The 18,010-nt window shown below is 38.8% G+C and overlaps 3 protein-coding genes and 1 long non-coding RNA gene across 10 annotated transcripts in view; 3 read left to right on the forward strand and 1 right to left on the reverse strand.

The window, feature by feature from the left end:
- Window positions 1-3,383, forward strand: part of LOC105427535 (phospholipid-transporting ATPase VD) — a 25,284-nt gene extending 21,901 nt beyond the window's left edge. For both annotated transcript variants that reach the window (XM_089071268.1, XM_089071275.1), the window contains 6 exons: window positions 28-315; window positions 535-786; window positions 879-983; window positions 1,064-1,251; window positions 1,681-1,854; window positions 1,956-3,383. In XM_089071268.1, coding sequence (XP_088927394.1) covers window positions 28-315; window positions 535-786; window positions 879-983; window positions 1,064-1,251; window positions 1,681-1,854; window positions 1,956-2,007 — 1,059 coding nt within the window. In that variant the 3' untranslated portion in view covers window positions 2,008-3,383. The remainder of the gene's footprint in view (window positions 1-27; window positions 316-534; window positions 787-878; window positions 984-1,063; window positions 1,252-1,680; window positions 1,855-1,955) is intronic.
- LOC148938298 (uncharacterized) overlaps window positions 1-15,306 on the reverse strand; it is a 21,318-nt gene extending 6,012 nt beyond the window's left edge. The window contains exon 1 of the long non-coding RNA XR_016138044.1: window positions 13,788-15,306. This is a non-coding gene — a long non-coding RNA (uncharacterized LOC148938298). The remainder of the gene's footprint in view (window positions 1-13,787) is intronic.
- LOC105427533 (bestrophin-4) lies at window positions 4,591-13,228 on the forward strand. Of its 6 annotated transcripts, none has more exons than XM_089071318.1 (10): window positions 4,591-4,993; window positions 6,152-7,341; window positions 8,189-8,509; window positions 8,851-9,184; window positions 9,526-9,747; window positions 9,846-10,138; window positions 10,287-10,319; window positions 10,687-10,910; window positions 10,983-11,156; window positions 11,878-12,049. In XM_089071318.1, exons 2-10 carry the CDS (start codon window positions 7,271-7,273, stop codon window positions 11,901-11,903), a joined length of 1,698 nt encoding a protein of 565 aa, XP_088927444.1. In that variant the 5' UTR covers window positions 4,591-4,993; window positions 6,152-7,270; the 3' UTR covers window positions 11,904-12,049. The 6 variants fall into 6 exon arrangements, with proteins under 6 accessions (XP_088927444.1, XP_088927434.1, XP_088927427.1 ...); XM_089071308.1 differs by having other exon boundaries at window positions 4,595-4,993; window positions 10,290-10,319; window positions 10,983-11,247; window positions 11,878-13,228; XM_089071301.1 differs by having other exon boundaries at window positions 4,597-4,993; window positions 10,983-11,247; window positions 11,878-13,228.
- A 129-nt stretch (window positions 15,307-15,435) lies between the features above and the next one.
- The window catches only part of jing (AE binding protein 2 jing), a 97,387-nt gene continuing 94,812 nt past the window's right edge, over window positions 15,436-18,010 (forward strand). The window contains exon 1 of the mRNA XM_089071282.1: window positions 15,436-16,949. Coding sequence (XP_088927408.1) covers window positions 15,637-16,949 — 1,313 coding nt within the window. The 5' untranslated portion in view covers window positions 15,436-15,636. The remainder of the gene's footprint in view (window positions 16,950-18,010) is intronic.

Below are 18,010 nucleotides of genomic sequence, written 5' to 3' on the forward strand. Positions count from 1 at the left end.
ATTAACATAATTCGGTTTACATTGCAGGCATACATAGTCCGCATTGTTAAAAAGCAATTAGGAATGAGAACGCTGGCAATCGGCGATGGTGCGAACGATGTTAGTATGATACAGACTGCCGATGTGGGTGTCGGCATCTCAGGGCAGGAAGGTACGCAAGCGGTAATGGCAGCGGATTTCGCGATTTCTCGATTTTCCATGCTCAGCCGACTCCTCCTTTTACATGGACATTGGTGTTACGACCGCCTCGCCAGAATGATTTTATATTTCTTTTACAAAAACGCCACCTTTGTCTTCCTCATATTCTGGTTTCAAGTAAGTATCGAATAAAAATGAATATGTAAAATGAATATGTAAAATGAGTATGTAAAGAGAAAGCACGTAAATATAAAAGTAAATAAGCGACAGAATGTACATGAAAATAAGAGAAAGAAAAACTGCTTTCCGCAAAATAGTTAGTAATAGATAAAAAGTTTATCGATATATCAAGCAGAAATGTCTATAATAATATCGTTTTTTTCTCTTTTCCCGCAGTTGTTTTGCGGCTTTTCCGGCACCGTAATGATAGACCAAATATATTTAATGCTATACAACTTGCTGTTTACTTCGCTGCCGCCTCTCGTCTTGGGCATTTATGATCGAGTTGCCAAGGCTCGCGTGTTACTTTCAGCGCCGGAATTATACACAAGGGTACGCCTAGGATTGGTATACCAGCAACATTCCTTTTGGCTCACGATCATCGACGCTTTTTACCAAAGTATCGTCATATTCTTTATTACCAAAGAGGTTGGTGATATTTTACTCGCTAGAAATGATCGTCACAATGTATCGTCTCGGTCTAAGTATACAATAAATGTTTATTGTCTCGCTTCTTTTAGGTTTATCACGATTCAGTTATCGACATATGGGAGTTCGGAACGACCATCATGACAGCGTGTATTGTCGTCATGCTAGCTCATGCTGGTATAGAAATTAGGTCTTGGGTAAGACGAAATAAAGATAAATATATATAAGAGAGAAGAGAAATATGTCTCGGATGTTATCGTGACGCTATTTATTTCAGACTATAATCCATGTTGGTGCCATCTTCGGTTCCTTGGGCGTTTTCTTCGGATTCTGCTTATTTTATAATGCCGTTTGCGTCAATTGCATGGGTCTACCTGGATCTTTTTGGGTAATGGAAAAGGCCTTTACACATCCTACATATTGGCTGACAGTGGCACTTACTTCTGTTCTTGCCTTAATGCCTAGGTATATTTGTCTTATATGACTAATTTCTGCAATTGTGTAAACAATATTAATTCAAATCTTAATTCAATATTAATTCAAAGATGAATCTTCTGGTTCTCCAGTTTTTATATTTAATCGATTTTAAATTTATCTTCTGTTTTTTACTTCATTTTAAACTCTATTTAAAATTCCGTATGTTTAAATTATTATAAGTCTTATATATATTAGTCTGCATAATTTTTATATAAATTTTTTATAAATTGTCGTATTTTTTTGCTATATATTCCGTATAAATAAATTATTATAATTCTTATATATCAGGTTGTATAATTTTCGTACAAATTATATAGTGTTACAAAAAAAGAAATAGCATTTTATTGCTATTTCTTTTTCAATAATTTAACAATTGATTTCAATGGATATCTCACTGCTTTTTTTTTATAAATTAAGGTTGGTATATAAGGCGATACAGTCCACTATCGTACCAGATAGTATGCACATTGCCTCACGGCGAATCGACGCAAAAAGCGATGACCAAATTCTTCGGCAGCGTATTAGCAGTCAGAGAGGCGAAGTCAACTTCATCGCTGGATGGTCGCGTTCTTCGCAACACGCTACTATCAGGTATACAGCATCACTTATGCCTAATTATTCTAAACAATATCTATGAATTCCGCATTGTTCGCTCGCTCAAGTGTCACGTTATCATTAATTATTCATTACAGACCCGGCAGCTACAGAAGCAAAAGCAACGCTCTCACAACTATTGTCGCGTGACAAGTACAATCACATCGAGATGAAGTATGTCCATCTCATTAACCCGGAGAATCGACCCAACCGATCGCCGAAAAAAGGGGGAAAGGAACCGCTTTTCGCCCTTTCCCTCGAAAGCCACGCGTTCCTTTACCGATTAGCAAGGGAATCTTCAAATCTCTCAGAGCCGTATGCATTGACAATCTTGATTAATAATTAACTATATTAACTATCTCTGGTTGACGATTCCCTTTGTAAGATCATAGTTGTAGTTCTAATGTACATATGAGAAAAGAGCTAGTTAAACCATAGTTCGTGTTACTGAGTGTGGAAATTCACGCTCATCACCACGGAACCAAACGTAGATTATTAAAAAACGAAACCTCATCGTTCATGATGCAATGCGCATCATCGCTTGCCCATGATGGCGTTCTCGTTATCGACATCGCGATAACAACTAACATTACATTGCCATTTTTCGGGTTCGAGTTATCGTGGTTATCGCTGATTTAAAATCCAGTGGCCTTAAATCTCAGATCGTTCGTTGCATTTAATGGCTGTGACTTCTAGGGACCAAGACTGTGCGTTATAATTGCGTTGAAGGGCGGACTGTGCGTTGTAATTGCGTCAGACAGGCCGGATTCGAGTGAAAGTCTACGCTGCGCTACTTCAAGTATCTCCTCTTTAATTTTATTTTTCTTTTCAATCTAGAACTTCACTCGAACACAAACCGCAATTTCTACTTTCGCGAACATACCATATGAAAGACCAACGTTAGACACAGGCAAACGTATAAATATCATTTCTAATTTGTTCATATATCTTTAAAATAAGTGTACAAAGATGTTGTAAAGATGTTGTAAAAAGAGTAAAAAGATGTTGTAAAAAGAGTAAAAAGAGAAACGTTTATATGTATATATCTATATATATTATTCCGCGATGCGTATTTTATGACCGTTATAAAGAAGAGACAGATTTTATATATTAAGCCGATTTATTTTTTAAGTAAATTTTTGGTTCATCGTCGTTTTAGATATCGCATCGTTTGTAAAATGAAGCAGGAAACAGGCGCGGATGCGTAAAGAATGACCGTGCCGAGTTTATCCTATTTCCGGTCGATCGACGAAATCACCTGGAACACCCCGTAAATTATGACATAACAATGGTACACATATGTTTTTGTTACACTAATTGTTATGTCATTACCAGTTATAATATCAGAGAAAATATGAAATAATGAAATCTTTTAATTTGGATAATGCATATTAAATGTTACACTGATAACACGCTACCCGTGCTATCTTATAGTATTTTGATAAAGATCGGATTATTGTTGTGTGCGTTTACCAATGTAAGGAGAGTATTAAAAGAAAAATATTAAGAAAAAAGTCAACTATCAACTTGTCTACATTTCGTTTCTACTAATCCATTACTTTTTTATTCAATCGTTCTATACAAAGCTAATCAGCGATCCATCATCGCTTAATTAATATATACAGTAAGTTCCATCAGCAAATTTGACGAGCCTCGAGTCAGAGCAAACGAAATGTTTTTGCATACATTCCCATGTCCATATATAAATATTTTTTAAATAAAAATGAAAACTGAAGATACAACGTTACGATCGATTATATAAAGAAGTCTCTTTAACACTCAACACTCATTTTTATCAAAATAGATCATGTGACCATTCAAATTCTACAACCTCGATTATGTGACCTACTTCGATATGAGCGTCAAACGTCGATATGAATTGATATCTTTGAAATTCAAAAGGTCTGTTCTTTTCTTTTCTCTTTTTCTCCAATACAGAAAGGAAAAGAAGAAAAATAAACTATGCAAGAAGTTCAGCTAAAAAGAATAGATCAATAAAAAAAACGAATAATAAAAAGAAAGAGATTTTAAAATAAAATATCTGCAAAAAAATTTTTTATATAAGAATATATATATATATATAAAATTATATATAAAATACGTCGATATATGTTTATATACGTCGACATATGTTTATATTATACGTCGACATATGTAAGATTTTTGTTTGGTGTAAGAAAAATAATAATAATAAATGAGAAGACATAAAAAATAATTAAAAAGATTTTAATCATAAATTACTTTTAATCATAAATATATATGATTATAAATGGGCAATTTTTTCTAATATCTTCAAATTTGATTCTTTTGTAAAAGAAACAATGCGGAAATTATCCTTTTAATTATTTTGTCTTCTCATTATTACCATTACTTTCCTTACACCAAATAAAAATTTTACAAAAAAACGAAAGAAACTAATACGAACATATATGGACATATTTCGTATGTAATTACATATGTTCTTATGTGGAAAATTTATTATGAGTTTGAGAAAGAGATTACGAGCGTGATTCGCGGAATTAACTTCACTCTAATTAACTTCGCGTGATCGTACAAGATAATCGATAAACGAAGCTATTTTACTCTGAGAACCGCGTTTGCAAACGACTGGCACACAGAGGCGTTTCACAAAGGCAGGGTCAAAACGAATAGTCCGACTGTGAGCACCACTGACTCATGCGGAAATACGGGACGACGGAGGGGATGGACTGCGGAGGTTGAAAGAGGAGGGTACAGGGGATGTCGTTGGCGTGTTGCGGCGGCGGTTGGTTCAGTGCTGGCTGGTGGTGCCGGATAAACGTTTGGTCGTTTGTGTAACGACACGACACGTGGAAATTCCCTCGCGAACCGTGCGTCCGTTTAATCCGATCCGAAATCACACGCGTCGTTACGCGCACCGACGTACAATAAATCCGAGTTTCGTAGAATAAAACCGAGAGTGAGGATTGATCCCCAGAAGGCAAGTAGAGAAAGGCCGAGAGGATTCTAATGCTAAGCCCCAGCTGCGTTACAACTCGCTCTTTCTCTTTGTTACCTGGAAATCTTCCTATTGGTGCGAGCGAGGAAGAAACTTGCCTTTTTTATATTGGCATCCGCGTTAGTACTTGGAACGCTCGTGGTGTATAATTTGTAATCGGTTTGTAATCGATTATTATTGTGATTATTAATCTAGGAATGTGATATGACAGCTGATTCCAGCGAAGCGCACGCGGCGCGCGAATTTTATGACACGATAGATATCGTTACACGCGAACCAAGGTCGAAAATTGCCTGACAGCACTCGGAATCGACATATGTTCTCGTTTCGTCGCAAAGAGTAATTTTTCGCGAAATGAAATTTTATTTCGCAACGTCGGGATTTAAGCTGCGATGATTAAACGCGCGAGGAATGACGTTGACGTCTAGTAGGACGTCGGCGTTTAAAGCGCACGATAAGACATCGTTTTGCAAAATGGGAATCGACTCTGTAATTATCTCTGAAGCCGCATGTAACATGTAAATAATATTACGTTGCTTATTTCCACGCGTTTTTCCTCGCTTTGCGACTCGCACTTTTATGACGCGCTGATGACAGTCGCGTCATAAAAAAGTTTTAGCCGGTGGATCTAGATTACGCTGGGAGTGAAGTTTAATTTGCTAATTAGTAATCAATCATGAGTAGGTAGCGTTCTCGGTTCCGTCATGCAATGACGTCAACCAACAAACCCGTGATACTTCCGAGGATCGACCGAGACTGGCGGTCGCCGGTACGGAATGTACCTCGGTATGGTGCAATACATACTCGTGGTGATAACGACATATGCATTCGAGGCCGAGTACTGTAAGACAGAATACGCCCCCAAGAATGTAGATAAATTGAAAGAACTCGAATTAATTATTTTCGCGAATGAATCATTACTCCGAGAATCAGATCCTTTAGGCGGTAAAATAAAAAAAAAAAGTGAAATTGTATTTTTATTCTTTTTCCGTACTGATCAATCTACACCTACACATTTACAGAATTCTACATACATATCTATCTGAATCTTTCTTATTGATCGTTCCCGGTCGAACTAGTGCAGTTACAAATGTGAAATGTGGAATGAATTCAATTCGAACGTATTTTAATTTCTATTAAAGAACTAATTTTTGAAAAATCTTATTCATCCTTATGGAATTTTTTAATACCTTAAGGACAAAATTAATTTTCTAAATTAGAGATTTGTAAATTAATTAATCTCGAAAAACAAATGTGTAATTTTTCATAGTGTCTTTCTTTTTACGTGACTTTTATTAATTGGTCTATTTCTTGCAGATTGGGAATCGATTTCAAGGAAGTTGAAGACACGGAATCGCTTAATAAGTATTAGCATGCAACTTATCGCACGAGGAAACATCTATTCTTCAATTGAGAAAATTAGAGAAGCTTGATATCTACAGAGAAACCATTTAACAAACGACATAATTACTGTCCTTGATGCGGACGACCTTTAATATTACATGAAATATGTCTTAAGAAATTTCAAACAAATTTCTGTTAGTTTTGTCAAATATTTATCTTCGAGGAGACCTCAGAGATATCGTGGGAATATTGAAAAGACATTTAGTTCCTGTCAGAGAGGAAATCTTTCTTCTCTCTCAAGATAGAATCCTAAGAAGATATAATTTTTAATAATATCTGGTTTGCAGAAATAATCATATAAACAGATATAATCATATAATTCTGTAACGTTAATAAATGTTCATGCTTCAAAAAAAAAAAAGCAGTGATATCAACAAGGTGACAATAATTCAGAATTTTCTGAAGTTATCTCTGAGATAATAAATTCTCACGCGATTGTATTCATAACGCTAGACAAGTTATCGAAAAAAATTTTCATCAAAAATTTACGAACTTGTATGTTGGCCTGATAAACGTATGATAAAAGACGTTGATAACAGCACGTAATAAATTTAAACGTGACGAAGCGAGGAGAAAACTATGCCAAATTCATGCCACTGTAGAAGATTAATATACCGAGCGTCCGAAACGAAGAAGAGTCACAAGCGAGAATAGATTTTTCAAACAATAGCTCCATTGACAGTGGCGATTCTCGCGAAACGCGAAAAGTGCGTCTATTGAAGCTAACGAGTTTGTCCCGCCTCCGCCGATACAGCTTACATAATCGCGTCAGAGGCGGTCCGATCGTGTGTTAACGATGACCTTGATGATCTCTCACCGGTGGACCGGCGGCTCGGCTGCTTCAAGGAAACGGAGCCGGAGATGATGCCGAAGACGAGCTGACACCGGTCATTCCGACGAGAGGACGAGACCTCTCGGTACTTTGGGAGATGCCACGGGCTTTCCCTCAGCGAAAGTGCGAGCGTAGCACGAAGAGTTGAGTAAGAAAAAGAGGGTCACCACGTGGGACACGATTCACGTGCCGGATGAGAGATGACGGTCAGCTACACTGCCGAGGTAGCCACTTGCAGGGGCTTCGGTTGCTTCCTCAAGTTGCTGCTCAGGTGAGAAACTGAGGATTTGCTGACATTTACGAGATTGCTTCGAGCCAATTATAATTAATTCGAGTGTTTTATTTGTCAAAAATTTCGAGCTGCTCTTTATAGAGATTGTGTCATTAAAATTGTTGGGATTATTACTCATCATTATTTCTTTCTCGATATTTATATCTCTCTCTATATTTTTCCTTTTATTTATTTTAACATGAATTATTATATATAAATTATTATTTTTGAATTTTTATCCCTCGTTTCGACGTCATTATTATTTCTCACCTCATATTAATATTACAACTTCATTCATACTTACTTTTTTTCACATTTCTTTTTTTTATTTACAATTTCTTATTTGTAACACAAATTAATGTAACGTAAATATAATGAATGATTGTGCTTTCTCATTTTATTAATTGTTTCGCGTAGGTTTGATAAACGTTAATAATAATATTCACGAGTGAGCCGCGAGTGTCCCTGAAAATAGAATCGCGAATTACATTGGAATATTTCCAATCGCAAATAGCGGGTAACATAACATATCTCCACCTCTGTGTTTGCAAAAAAAAAATAGTCAAAAATAGTCTTTGTCACGCAAAATTGACACTTCAAATCGTAATGCCGCTGCCAGTAGCGAGGAGCTAACAATAAGCGAAGGTACATAGCAAAATTATGGACTTTCCGCTCGATAACAACACGCGAGCAACATTATCGCGTTTTATCGCTATGCGGTTTTAATATCTCGTCAGATCCTAAAGCGCACTATTATCATCGAGATCTTTGTCATACCGCTAAGAGATCATCACTCGTTCGACAGATGGGTCTGCTTCCAATTTACGAGCCGCGCGATTTGTTTCAGATGGCGGGCGAGCGTTTACAAACTCGTCTGGCTCGATTTGACGCTCTTCCTCTTCCTCTACTATTTCCTGTCCGGCATCTACCGATTGCTGCTGAATGAGGAGCAGAAGAGGGTGTTCGAATCCGTGGTGGCATATTGCAACGAATACAGTGACCTGATACCGCTGTCGTTCGTCCTGGGTTTCTATGTCAGTATCGTCATGACCAGGTGGTGGAATCAATACATGGCCATACCATGGCCCGATTCCATCGCGGTCTTCGTATCGGCCACTATACACGGGAACGACGAACGCGGTCGTCTAATGCGTCGTACGATCCTTAGGTATCGTGTAATGTAAAGTTATGCACATGTAAAGAGGTGCATATAAACTACAACCGATTTAAGTTTCAAAGGAAAGCATCTAATGTGTTATAATTCTAAGTTCTTTCTTTCAAGTGATAGAGAAAAAAAATCAATTATTCTTCTAAAGTGTACACATTGTTTATTATAATATTAAGTCAAAAATAATTGAGTCATAAGTATTTAATTTTTATACGTCCCGTAGATAAAAGTAGAAAAAATTATTAAAGTAAAGTTTACGTAATACCGAACGGTTCGTTTTGAACGACTCTGTACATATGACTTTAATTCTAATAGAAATAAATTTTTTGCTTTCCCCTCAGGTACGTGTGTGTCTGCCTGACTGTGGTCTTAACGAATGTTGCGCCGCGCGTCAAAAAAAGATTTCCCACTCTGGAGCATTTCGTGGAGAGCGGCCTCTTATTGGAGAACGAGCTGTCGATATTCCAAAGTCTAAACGCGAAATTCCCAAAGCCGAGCAAGCACTGGCTGCCGATAGTCTGGGCTTCCAGTATCGTAACGCGTGCCCGGAAGGAGGGTCGAATACGTGATGACTTCGCAGTTAAAACTCTCATCGATGAACTTAACAAGTTTCGCGGAATGTGCGGCAGTATATTACACTACGATACGATTAGCGTCCCGTTAGTGTACACTCAGGTACAGGGCTAGAATCTATTTGAATCGCGAGAAATAATGTTATCTAAAAAGAAATGCAATAAGAATATATAACATTTAATTAAATAAAATAAAACGTTTAATGCGCATCTCTATCAATGTAGATTAAATCGAGAATACAAACGAAGAAGACTATTCGAGCCGAATCTCGGGTTTAACCTTTTTATCTTTTTTAATTCTAAAGATTAGATTAAAAAATAAAGAATAAATTACCGCGTATCGAATAAATAAACCGAGATTAAAGTTAATCTACGTTGGATTGAGAAAGTCGCGTAATTTATTGCAGACTTACCGCGATCAAATCGTACATTCTATTTTTATAGGTTGTAACATTAGCCGTGTATACATATTTCTTAACCAGCGTAATGAGTCGTCAGTGGGTTCAAAAATCAAACACGACGATCGATCTGTATTTCCCGATATTCGCGACGTTGCAATTTTTTTTCTACATGGGCTGGTTGAAAGTAGCCGAAACGCTAATCAATCCGTTCGGTGAGGATGACGATGACTTCGAAGTAAATTGGTTGATCGATCGCAATTTACAAGTAAGAACTCTTTTCTCTTATTACGCGCACCTTTGCTCTATTTCTTTCTCTCTGAAAATAAATTCAGAAATAATGCCGCTATTTTTTTCGTTTTCAAGGTAAGCTATCTGATTGTTGACGAGATGCATCACGAGCATCCTGAACTCATACGCGATCAATATTGGGATGAGATTTTCCCCACGGAACTCCCGTACACTGCTGCAGCACAGCCCCGCGAGGAACCTCCTGAACCCTCAACAGCCGGTATACAATTGTCTGCCGCTCAACAAGAATTGCAACCGTCATCGGTCAAAATTGACGATATGGTACCGGATGATCAGAAATTTCGTTCCGACATCGCCGACGATGCCGCGTCGGGGATACATTTCACCGCAAGTGGAAAGCTGTCCCGGTAAGCGCAGATTATATAATTTTATATATCTTAAATAAATATAATTTATATTCTTATATTTATATATAATATAGAATATTCTTTATTTCATTTTAAGAAAGAGACATGTATTTATTTACGCATTATAATTTTTTTAATGCAAACTCAGAAGCAGCACAGAGAGTACTGAGAAATTAATAAGGTAGCTTTTATTTATATCTTTCACGACATAGAAAAGTAATGTCCATTTCTACCAATATAAATTAATTTTAATCTCGATTTATTTTCTTATCTTTTTTTTTTTAATTCTAAGGATTAGAAAATAATTAAAAAGTAAATTGAATCGAGATCAAGAGATTAATAAGAGATTGATAAAAATGGATGATAAAACATAAAACTTAAAGTTCAAATATATATACTTAATACAAAGTAATAATATTTAAATTTTTGTTTTAATAGTAAACTTATTTATAATATTGGTAATATTAATTATCGGAGTTTTGTAAAAAAATATAGTTAAATCAAGTTAAATCTTATCTCTCCAATTCTAAGTTTCGCTAATTTTTTAGAAGCGCCAGCAGAATGAGTAATCGAGATCGCACTATTAGTAGCGGTTCGACCTCTAGCAATTTGGGTGAATCGCTCACGAGGGTAAGCAGCGTAACTAGCGTACTTAAACGATTGTTCAGTAAGGATGATAGAACGGACGGAAGTGCCACGAATATCGCCAAAACATCAGGAAAGATGCCGAGCTCGAGTTCAGCGGCATCATTGCAAGTACGACAATCCCAAGGTAAGTCTTTTGTTAAGTCTTTTGTCGCGTTAGGACAACATGACTGCGAACGAACACGTGGGAATTTTGTAGCTGCAGGTGGCTCCATGAGAATAGGCGTCATCGAGGAAGTCGACGAGCAGATGACACTTACATCGTTAAAACAATCAAACGACAATAGGCCCCATGTACAAAGTATCTTTGCGCAAGGACCGCCACCACCGAGTGATCCCGTTGACGTTCCAGGTGTCGCACAATCTTACAAACGTGAGACATTTTCTAGGAGTGCACCCGCACGAGCAGGAACTTTGGCTGCAGCGAGTAGTATAGAACCTTCGCATGAAAGACGAGATTTTAGGTTTGTAATAAATCCGAAACCGATCCGAAGAAAAAGATTTTCGATAACTGAAAATGTGCAAAATGATCCAAATATGTGGTGATTTTATGACACAAAATCAGTCGAAATGATTTTTTTCTCGCTATACAGTCGATATACATTTCTAAAAAAAAGGACTTTAAAAGTCGAGAGGAACAATCATTTTTACATTTGAAAAGACAAAATATACACGAAACAGTTCGTTCTAATTTAATTTCCAAAATATATACACAACTTTGTATATAATAAGCCAATATTTTCAATATCTCAACTAAATAAAAATATTGAAAAGAAATAAAATTATTTTTTAAAAATAATCTTATTTATTACTAGTTATATTTTTTATTTAATTAAGAAGATCGTAAAATTATATTAAATATCAGTCAGACGCATGCATATTCAATTCATTTTCAAAATCTTCTTTTTCGAAAAGATCTTATTCAAAAAGAATTTACTTTCAATCATTTTAATAGATTTAAAAGTTTTAATGCAATTAAGTTCCTTTAATAATATATTTTTTTAGGTCAAACTCGATTAGAGGCTTGAAAGCTATATTTCGCATTGTCACGGGATCATCTTCCTTTTTCATAAAATTCTTTATTTTAACCGTAGGACACAGGAATCTACACAGTCGATGAGATCGAGCGCTACTTATCCGGCGAGTTTTCCTGGTAGTGGAATAAACGATGATCTGTCCAGCATTACGAGCTCTTCGACAAGTTCCAGCGACAATGCCGAAAGCGAATTTACGAAATTGAAAACTGAGAGGAAAGAACAGAGGCGTAACCGTAAGCTCGCTCGAAGTGCTAGTCGCTTAAACGATGACGAATCGAGAAGTCTTCCCGATTCGGAAACTCTTTTACTAACGGAATTAGCAGACGCATCGCGACTATGTATGAAGAAACGCGACGAAAGCGATCAAACTTAGAAAAACCTTACCTTTATCTTATCGACGATTCACCTAAACAAGCTTTAATTGCAACAAAAGTTGTTCAATCGAAGTAAAAAAATAATATGATGATACGTTATCGTGCAAATGGTGGATTTGTTTCGCGCCTTCGATGTACTTATAAAACATTATATTATGAAACAAATAATAATTTATAATTGTCATTATCAAACGATGATGATTATTATACGCATATAATATTATGTGCAACAACGAAACGTTTATAAAGGATTAGAATATTTTTTACATGAGTATATACGCCGCATAACGCCGCAATATCGTCGTGCGAAAGTTCTTCGCGAAAACCAGTCGAGGAAAAGTTTCAATTGCAATTTAATTATAAGTGAGGAACACAATTTTTTTTTTATTTTTTTTTAGTAAGAATTTAAATACAGCGAGGAATTTAATTAATTTTGATTACAACAGTTACGCACAAGATATTTTTATAATTTTTCTCGAGCAAAGAAGAGGCGTAAGATCAGACTGAAAGATGTTTATTAATGAAAACTTGTTAATGCTCAATCAAAAATATTTAATCCAACCTTTCGATTCGAAACAAAGCAGATAATAAGAAAGTGGCTAGTTTCTGATTATATTCTAGTTTTATATCGAAGAAATTACGAGAACTTCATCTTTCGAAATTATAAAGATGAAGGATTTTTAATGTACACAAATGAAAAGAATCTTTAAGCGAAATTTATATTAAAATACTTTTATATTTAATTTTTATTTCCTTCACGCGAATTCTCGCGAATTTAATTCTCTTAATATTGCACACCACTGTGTCTTATAGCTATACGCATAAACGACTTGACTGTTGCTGGTAATTTTCGATTAACATTCCACGATGTACACGATTTGTTACGGTGCTCGTACGTAAACCGTTTGTTTCGCAGTATTATAAAGAAATAAAGTATTTTCGATAAAATATAATTGATTTTTTCAATCTTACGAATATTGAGTCTTCATTTTGTATATTTTAACTGTATTACAAAATAAAAGTGATACAACAAAGTGATACAACTTTTTAGTTCATTCTATGCTAGATCGATTCATGTTAAATCTATTTATATGTATTGCAAATACATAGATTTTCTGATACAACAAAAAATCAATAAAAATAGAAAAAATAAAAATTTAGTAAATAAAACGTTACTATATTAAAAAAAAAATGTTTTCAATATTTATTAAAACTTATCAAATATTTAACTCGATACAAAAGTTTATCGTATTCTAGCAACTACGATCGCACGAAGTATGCTTGATGAAACTGTCACACAAATGACGAAAACTATATCTTCGTACAACATGACGGTTGTCGGATTTTTTTTTTGACATATTTTAGATATTATCTTCATCGAAATTTATTTTCTTATAAATTAGAAGTCTTAATTTCCATGCCAACCTATGAGAATTTCAATATACGTCAGTACTTCATTCAACTCAGCATTATCGTTTGCATTTATGAACAAAAGAGGAGGTCGTTTCCCGAAGAAGAGAAATTTCCCGATCAAAAATTAAATACGAGACACTTCTATCAGTATCGGTAATGCAGCTAATTAGAATGACATACATGTACTTAGCGTTGATCGTTGAGCATTGCTCCTGCTTGCGACGTAATTTGGTGAAACATGCGAGGAGAAGGATCGACGCCAGATACAGACACAAAATATTGAAGCACTGGTACACTACGTAAAGCACTCGCGATGTCGCGCATAAAGTTTATTTTTAGATGATAACATTCACGAAAAACACGGAACGGCTCTAATGCAACTCCGTGAGTCGCCATGGTGCGTTCGTAACTGACGCGATTCAAATCTTATGGCGCTGATCAACGTCGCAATCAATTAGAGAGGGGATTCTATCAATTTTATTAATATACAGACAATAGACAGCAATTTTTGCGTTAATGAATTGCTTTTTTGGATATTTTAAAGCTTAAAATATCTCATCGTAGTTAAACGACAATCATTTCGAAATTGCGAATTAATTAAAAGACTGCGATTCATTATAAGAGAGAAATTTAAATACCGCGATATATTTGTTTCTCGATGGAGTCGCGAGATGTCACTGAGTGTCCGTCGAACTCGTTGCATTCAGACGCAGAGATCCGCAGACGCACACGATGAACATATCGCGGAATGTTTTCGAGATTATATATTGTATAATCATAATTTAATTTTATATCGAAATAACGAGAATGAAACGAAATAAAAAAATATGTAACTGTAATTCGATAATTTATCATTCAAGGAAGGTTAAATGTAAAAAAGGAGGTATTATAAAAGGAGGTATTATAAAAAATTACGGAAAATTTTTCGAAAATTTTTGAAATAAACAGAAAAATTAAAAGCTTATAAAACTGAATGATGAACTGATTTTTTAAAAGAAAAAAGTGATGTATATAATATAGATAAAAAACGATACTATAAAATAATAACTTGATCAGTCACTTTTAATTAATGTTAGTAATTTCTCAAAAGACGAGTAAATTTAAAAAATGAAAAAATTAAATTTTATCAATGACAAGTTAAAATTAATATTTGCAAGTCTTTTAAAAGTTACAAGTAAAACTCAAGATAATTAAAAATAGAAACAAAAATTATAAAATCTTATCAAACTATAAATATCATTAATCTATTATAAATCTTATCAAAGTGAATGAAAATCTAACTTTGATATCTTCATAGTAAATTTATATTCATTAGAACAATTTAAATACATATATCAATAATGGCATATAACCTGCGAATTCTATCAAAACTAAAAATACAAAAACTAATGTTTTAATATTACACTATCATCTAGATTTCTATTTTTTTTTTCTAATCTGTACTACTTTTTTTTATTTTTCCGTTTCTTCCTAAAAGTTTCCAGTAGTCAAATTCGACAGAACATTTCGCAATTATTACAAATTTTCTTTTAGATCTAAAACAGTTATAAAATAAACATTCTACGGAAACCGCAGCAAATTTTTTTTGTAAATTTTAAAACTTTGTTTCCGATGTGTCAGACGTGGGGGGGGGGGAACCTTTAGCCGGCCGCGCGTTTGCGCTCGGGCAGTTTCGGACGGCTTCGGGCGCGATCGCGCTCGGACAGTTTCGGGCACGGTCGGACGTCGTCGGGGTCAGGTGGGACGAGCGAGCGGCCGATAATACGGCAGTGCCTCGGCGAGAGGCGCCGCTGTCGTATTGTTACGTGGAGTGGGAAATCGAGAGGGGCTCGCGCGGCTGCGAGCCGAGCCGAGTCGAGCCGAGGCCGAGAACCGTGTGTGCGCTGCCGGATCGTAGGCGCGGAGGAGCAGCAGCGCGGCCCGTGCTGCTCGTGTGTGCCATAGGGGCCACTGCCAGACACGATACGACACGGACACGGACACGGAGCCACACGACACGATCACACAGTAGCGCGCGTTCGTTTACAAGATGGCAGACGACGGCCCGTCCGCGGCGGAGGACGCGACCGCGGCGGTGGTGACGGGACTGGGGGACGGTGATTCTCGCGTGACGACGAGGGAGCGGCACAAACGCGCGGACGCCACCAAGCCGATCGTGACTGCGGGGCCGTTCCTCACGTCGGTACAGGACGCCGCCTCATCCGCGAAGCAGCGCGTCGTTGGGCACGAGGACGCCTCGGCCGTCGCGTCGTTCCCGCACGAGGCGGACGATTATCATCGTTCGCACCACGAGTGCCGTGTCCATCGTCATCAACAGCATTCTCACTGTCTCCGTCACTCTTACCACCATCATCCATCGCCTCATCATTATCATCATTACCATTTTAATCCCCATCGCCATCAACTCACCAATCATCGCGACAACGGCGACGACCGCGTCGGCGGGGATTCGCCGTCGTCCGTCGACACGACTGGGCCGACCGTGACGAGCGACGACGACGAGGAGGAGAACAGCAACAGCAGCGTCGTCGTCGTCGGCAGCGGCGACGACGGCGGCGGTGGTGGCAGCGGCGGTGGCGGCATCGGTTTCGGAGCGCCCTGCGGTGGCGTCGGCGTCAGCGTCAGCGTCGGCGCCGACGGCGGTGGCGGCAATGGCAGTGGCAGTGTCGATCCGTACCACTGTGATGTTAGAATCGACGAGATAGTCCGGAGCGTCGTGGTGGAGAACCGCGATCGCGACCGCGACGACGACGGCATCGGCAACGGGAACGGCAGCGGCAGCGTCGGTAGTGACTGCGACGGTGATAGTGGTGACAGTAGTAATAGTATTAATAGTAGTAAAAGTGGTGCTGGTGGTGTCGCGGGAATTATGACCGGGAATAATCATAATAATAATAATAATAATAATAATGGTAACATCGCGACAACGCGCATCGGTGTCGAGGATGCCGACGGGGCGGCCGACGGCACGTCGTCGTCGTTGTCGTCGTCGCCGTCGCTGCCGCCGCCGCAGCAGCAGCAGCAGCAGCAGTTGCTGCCGCGATGCTCGGCACCGAGCGCGGACAGTGCACCGGAAGTGAACGACCGCGGGGATCACGACGGCGGGAGGAGAGCGAGCATCGCCGTCGCGACGCGGGAGATGGAGGAGAAGGAGGCGGCGACGAGAGTGACCGAGAACACCGCGGTCGCGTCTGTGAAGACGGACAACGACGGCGTCGCCGTAGCCAGACACCAGGGCAGTCCGTTCAAGGGACAGGTTAGGATGGCCGAGGATACCCTCGTCGGGCCCTGCGGCAAGAAGCGGTGCGCGGATCGATACGACAGCTCCGAGAGCTCTGACAGGTGAGTGAGCGAGACGATAGAAAGAAGAGAGGCGTGCGGAACATGAGAGCGAAAGGGAGAGAGGAGAAAGAAAGAGAGAGAGAGAGAGAGAGAGAGAGAGAGAGAGAGAGAGACATGGTGAGATAGACGACGCGAGAGGGAAAGAGAGGGCGGGAAAAGGTGGGAAGGAGGGAGGACATGGTAGATCTAATAGATTCTCACGAATCGGGGACATACGAGTCTGCGAGATTCCGAATCGCCGATCGTACGAAACGAACGATCGAGTGAACGAGCGAGCGAACGGATGAATGAATAATGTATCCGCGTACCCCGGAACTTCGAGCGTCGCGATCTCCATATCGGAACGCGCGACGAATTTTGTTTTGATAGGGAACAAAAAAATGGAGAAACACAACAGTCTGAGCCGAGATTTGTACTAGCAGCGAGATTTGTAAACAAAGCGCCGTACGAGAGGCGAGCTCGTAATAACAACACGTAGCCGCGCGTTCCGCGAACGAGCGACTTTTTTCTCTCTCTTTTTCTCTATCTTTTTCTCGTTCTCGTTCTTTCGGTTTCCCCTCGACTGCGTTCCGCGAAACAGAACGTTCGCGAACCGAGCGTCGCAGAATCGGATTCGCGCGACTCGCTCTCGATTCGAGCTCGTCGCGACTCGATTTCGTTCGCGATGTCGCTCCACGACGGCATTTCCCGCCCCGAGGAGAACATCGTAATTGGCGCGAAGCCGGAGCAGAGGAGAACCTCAACGGGGGTCGTTGTACCGCGGTTACGCGACCGACGGCCGTGTCTGCTGCTGCTGGCTGTTCGATCTCTCTCTCTCTCTCTCTCTCTTCTTCTTTCTCCGTCTCTCTCTTTCTCTTTCTCTCCCTTCCCCTCTTCGCATCTGTGTGCGTGTCTGCCGAGCGTGTTTATAGGTACGTAGATGCCTGCGATCTTTCGTCTCTCTTTCGCCCGTCGCTCCCGTTTCTCTCTCTTCTCTCTTCTTCGACCGAGCTTCCGTCCGAGCGACTGATTATTTTGGTGCATCGCGCGTATATCGAGCGCGTCGCCCACTGTTTTCAGTC

The sequence above is a fragment of the Pogonomyrmex barbatus genome, unplaced genomic scaffold (genome assembly GCF_055798465.1).
Source record: "Pogonomyrmex barbatus isolate J1 unplaced genomic scaffold, ASM5579846v1 scaffold1, whole genome shotgun sequence".
Taxonomy (NCBI): Eukaryota; Metazoa; Arthropoda; class Insecta; order Hymenoptera; family Formicidae; genus Pogonomyrmex; species Pogonomyrmex barbatus.

Excerpts from the sequence above, each read along its gene's own strand:
- LOC105427533 (XM_089071301.1), top strand. The coding sequence starts at position 7,271 with ATGACGGTCAGCTACACTGCCGAGGTAGCCACTTGCAGGGGCTTCGGT. Across the intron at positions 7,342-8,188 it reads TTCCTCAAGTTGCTGCTCAG|ATGGCGGGCGAGCGTTTACA; the intron begins GTGAGAAACTGA and ends GATTTGTTTCAG. Across the intron at positions 10,139-10,286 it reads GCAAGTGGAAAGCTGTCCCG|AAGCAGCACAGAGAGTACTG; the intron begins GTAAGCGCAGAT and ends ATGCAAACTCAG.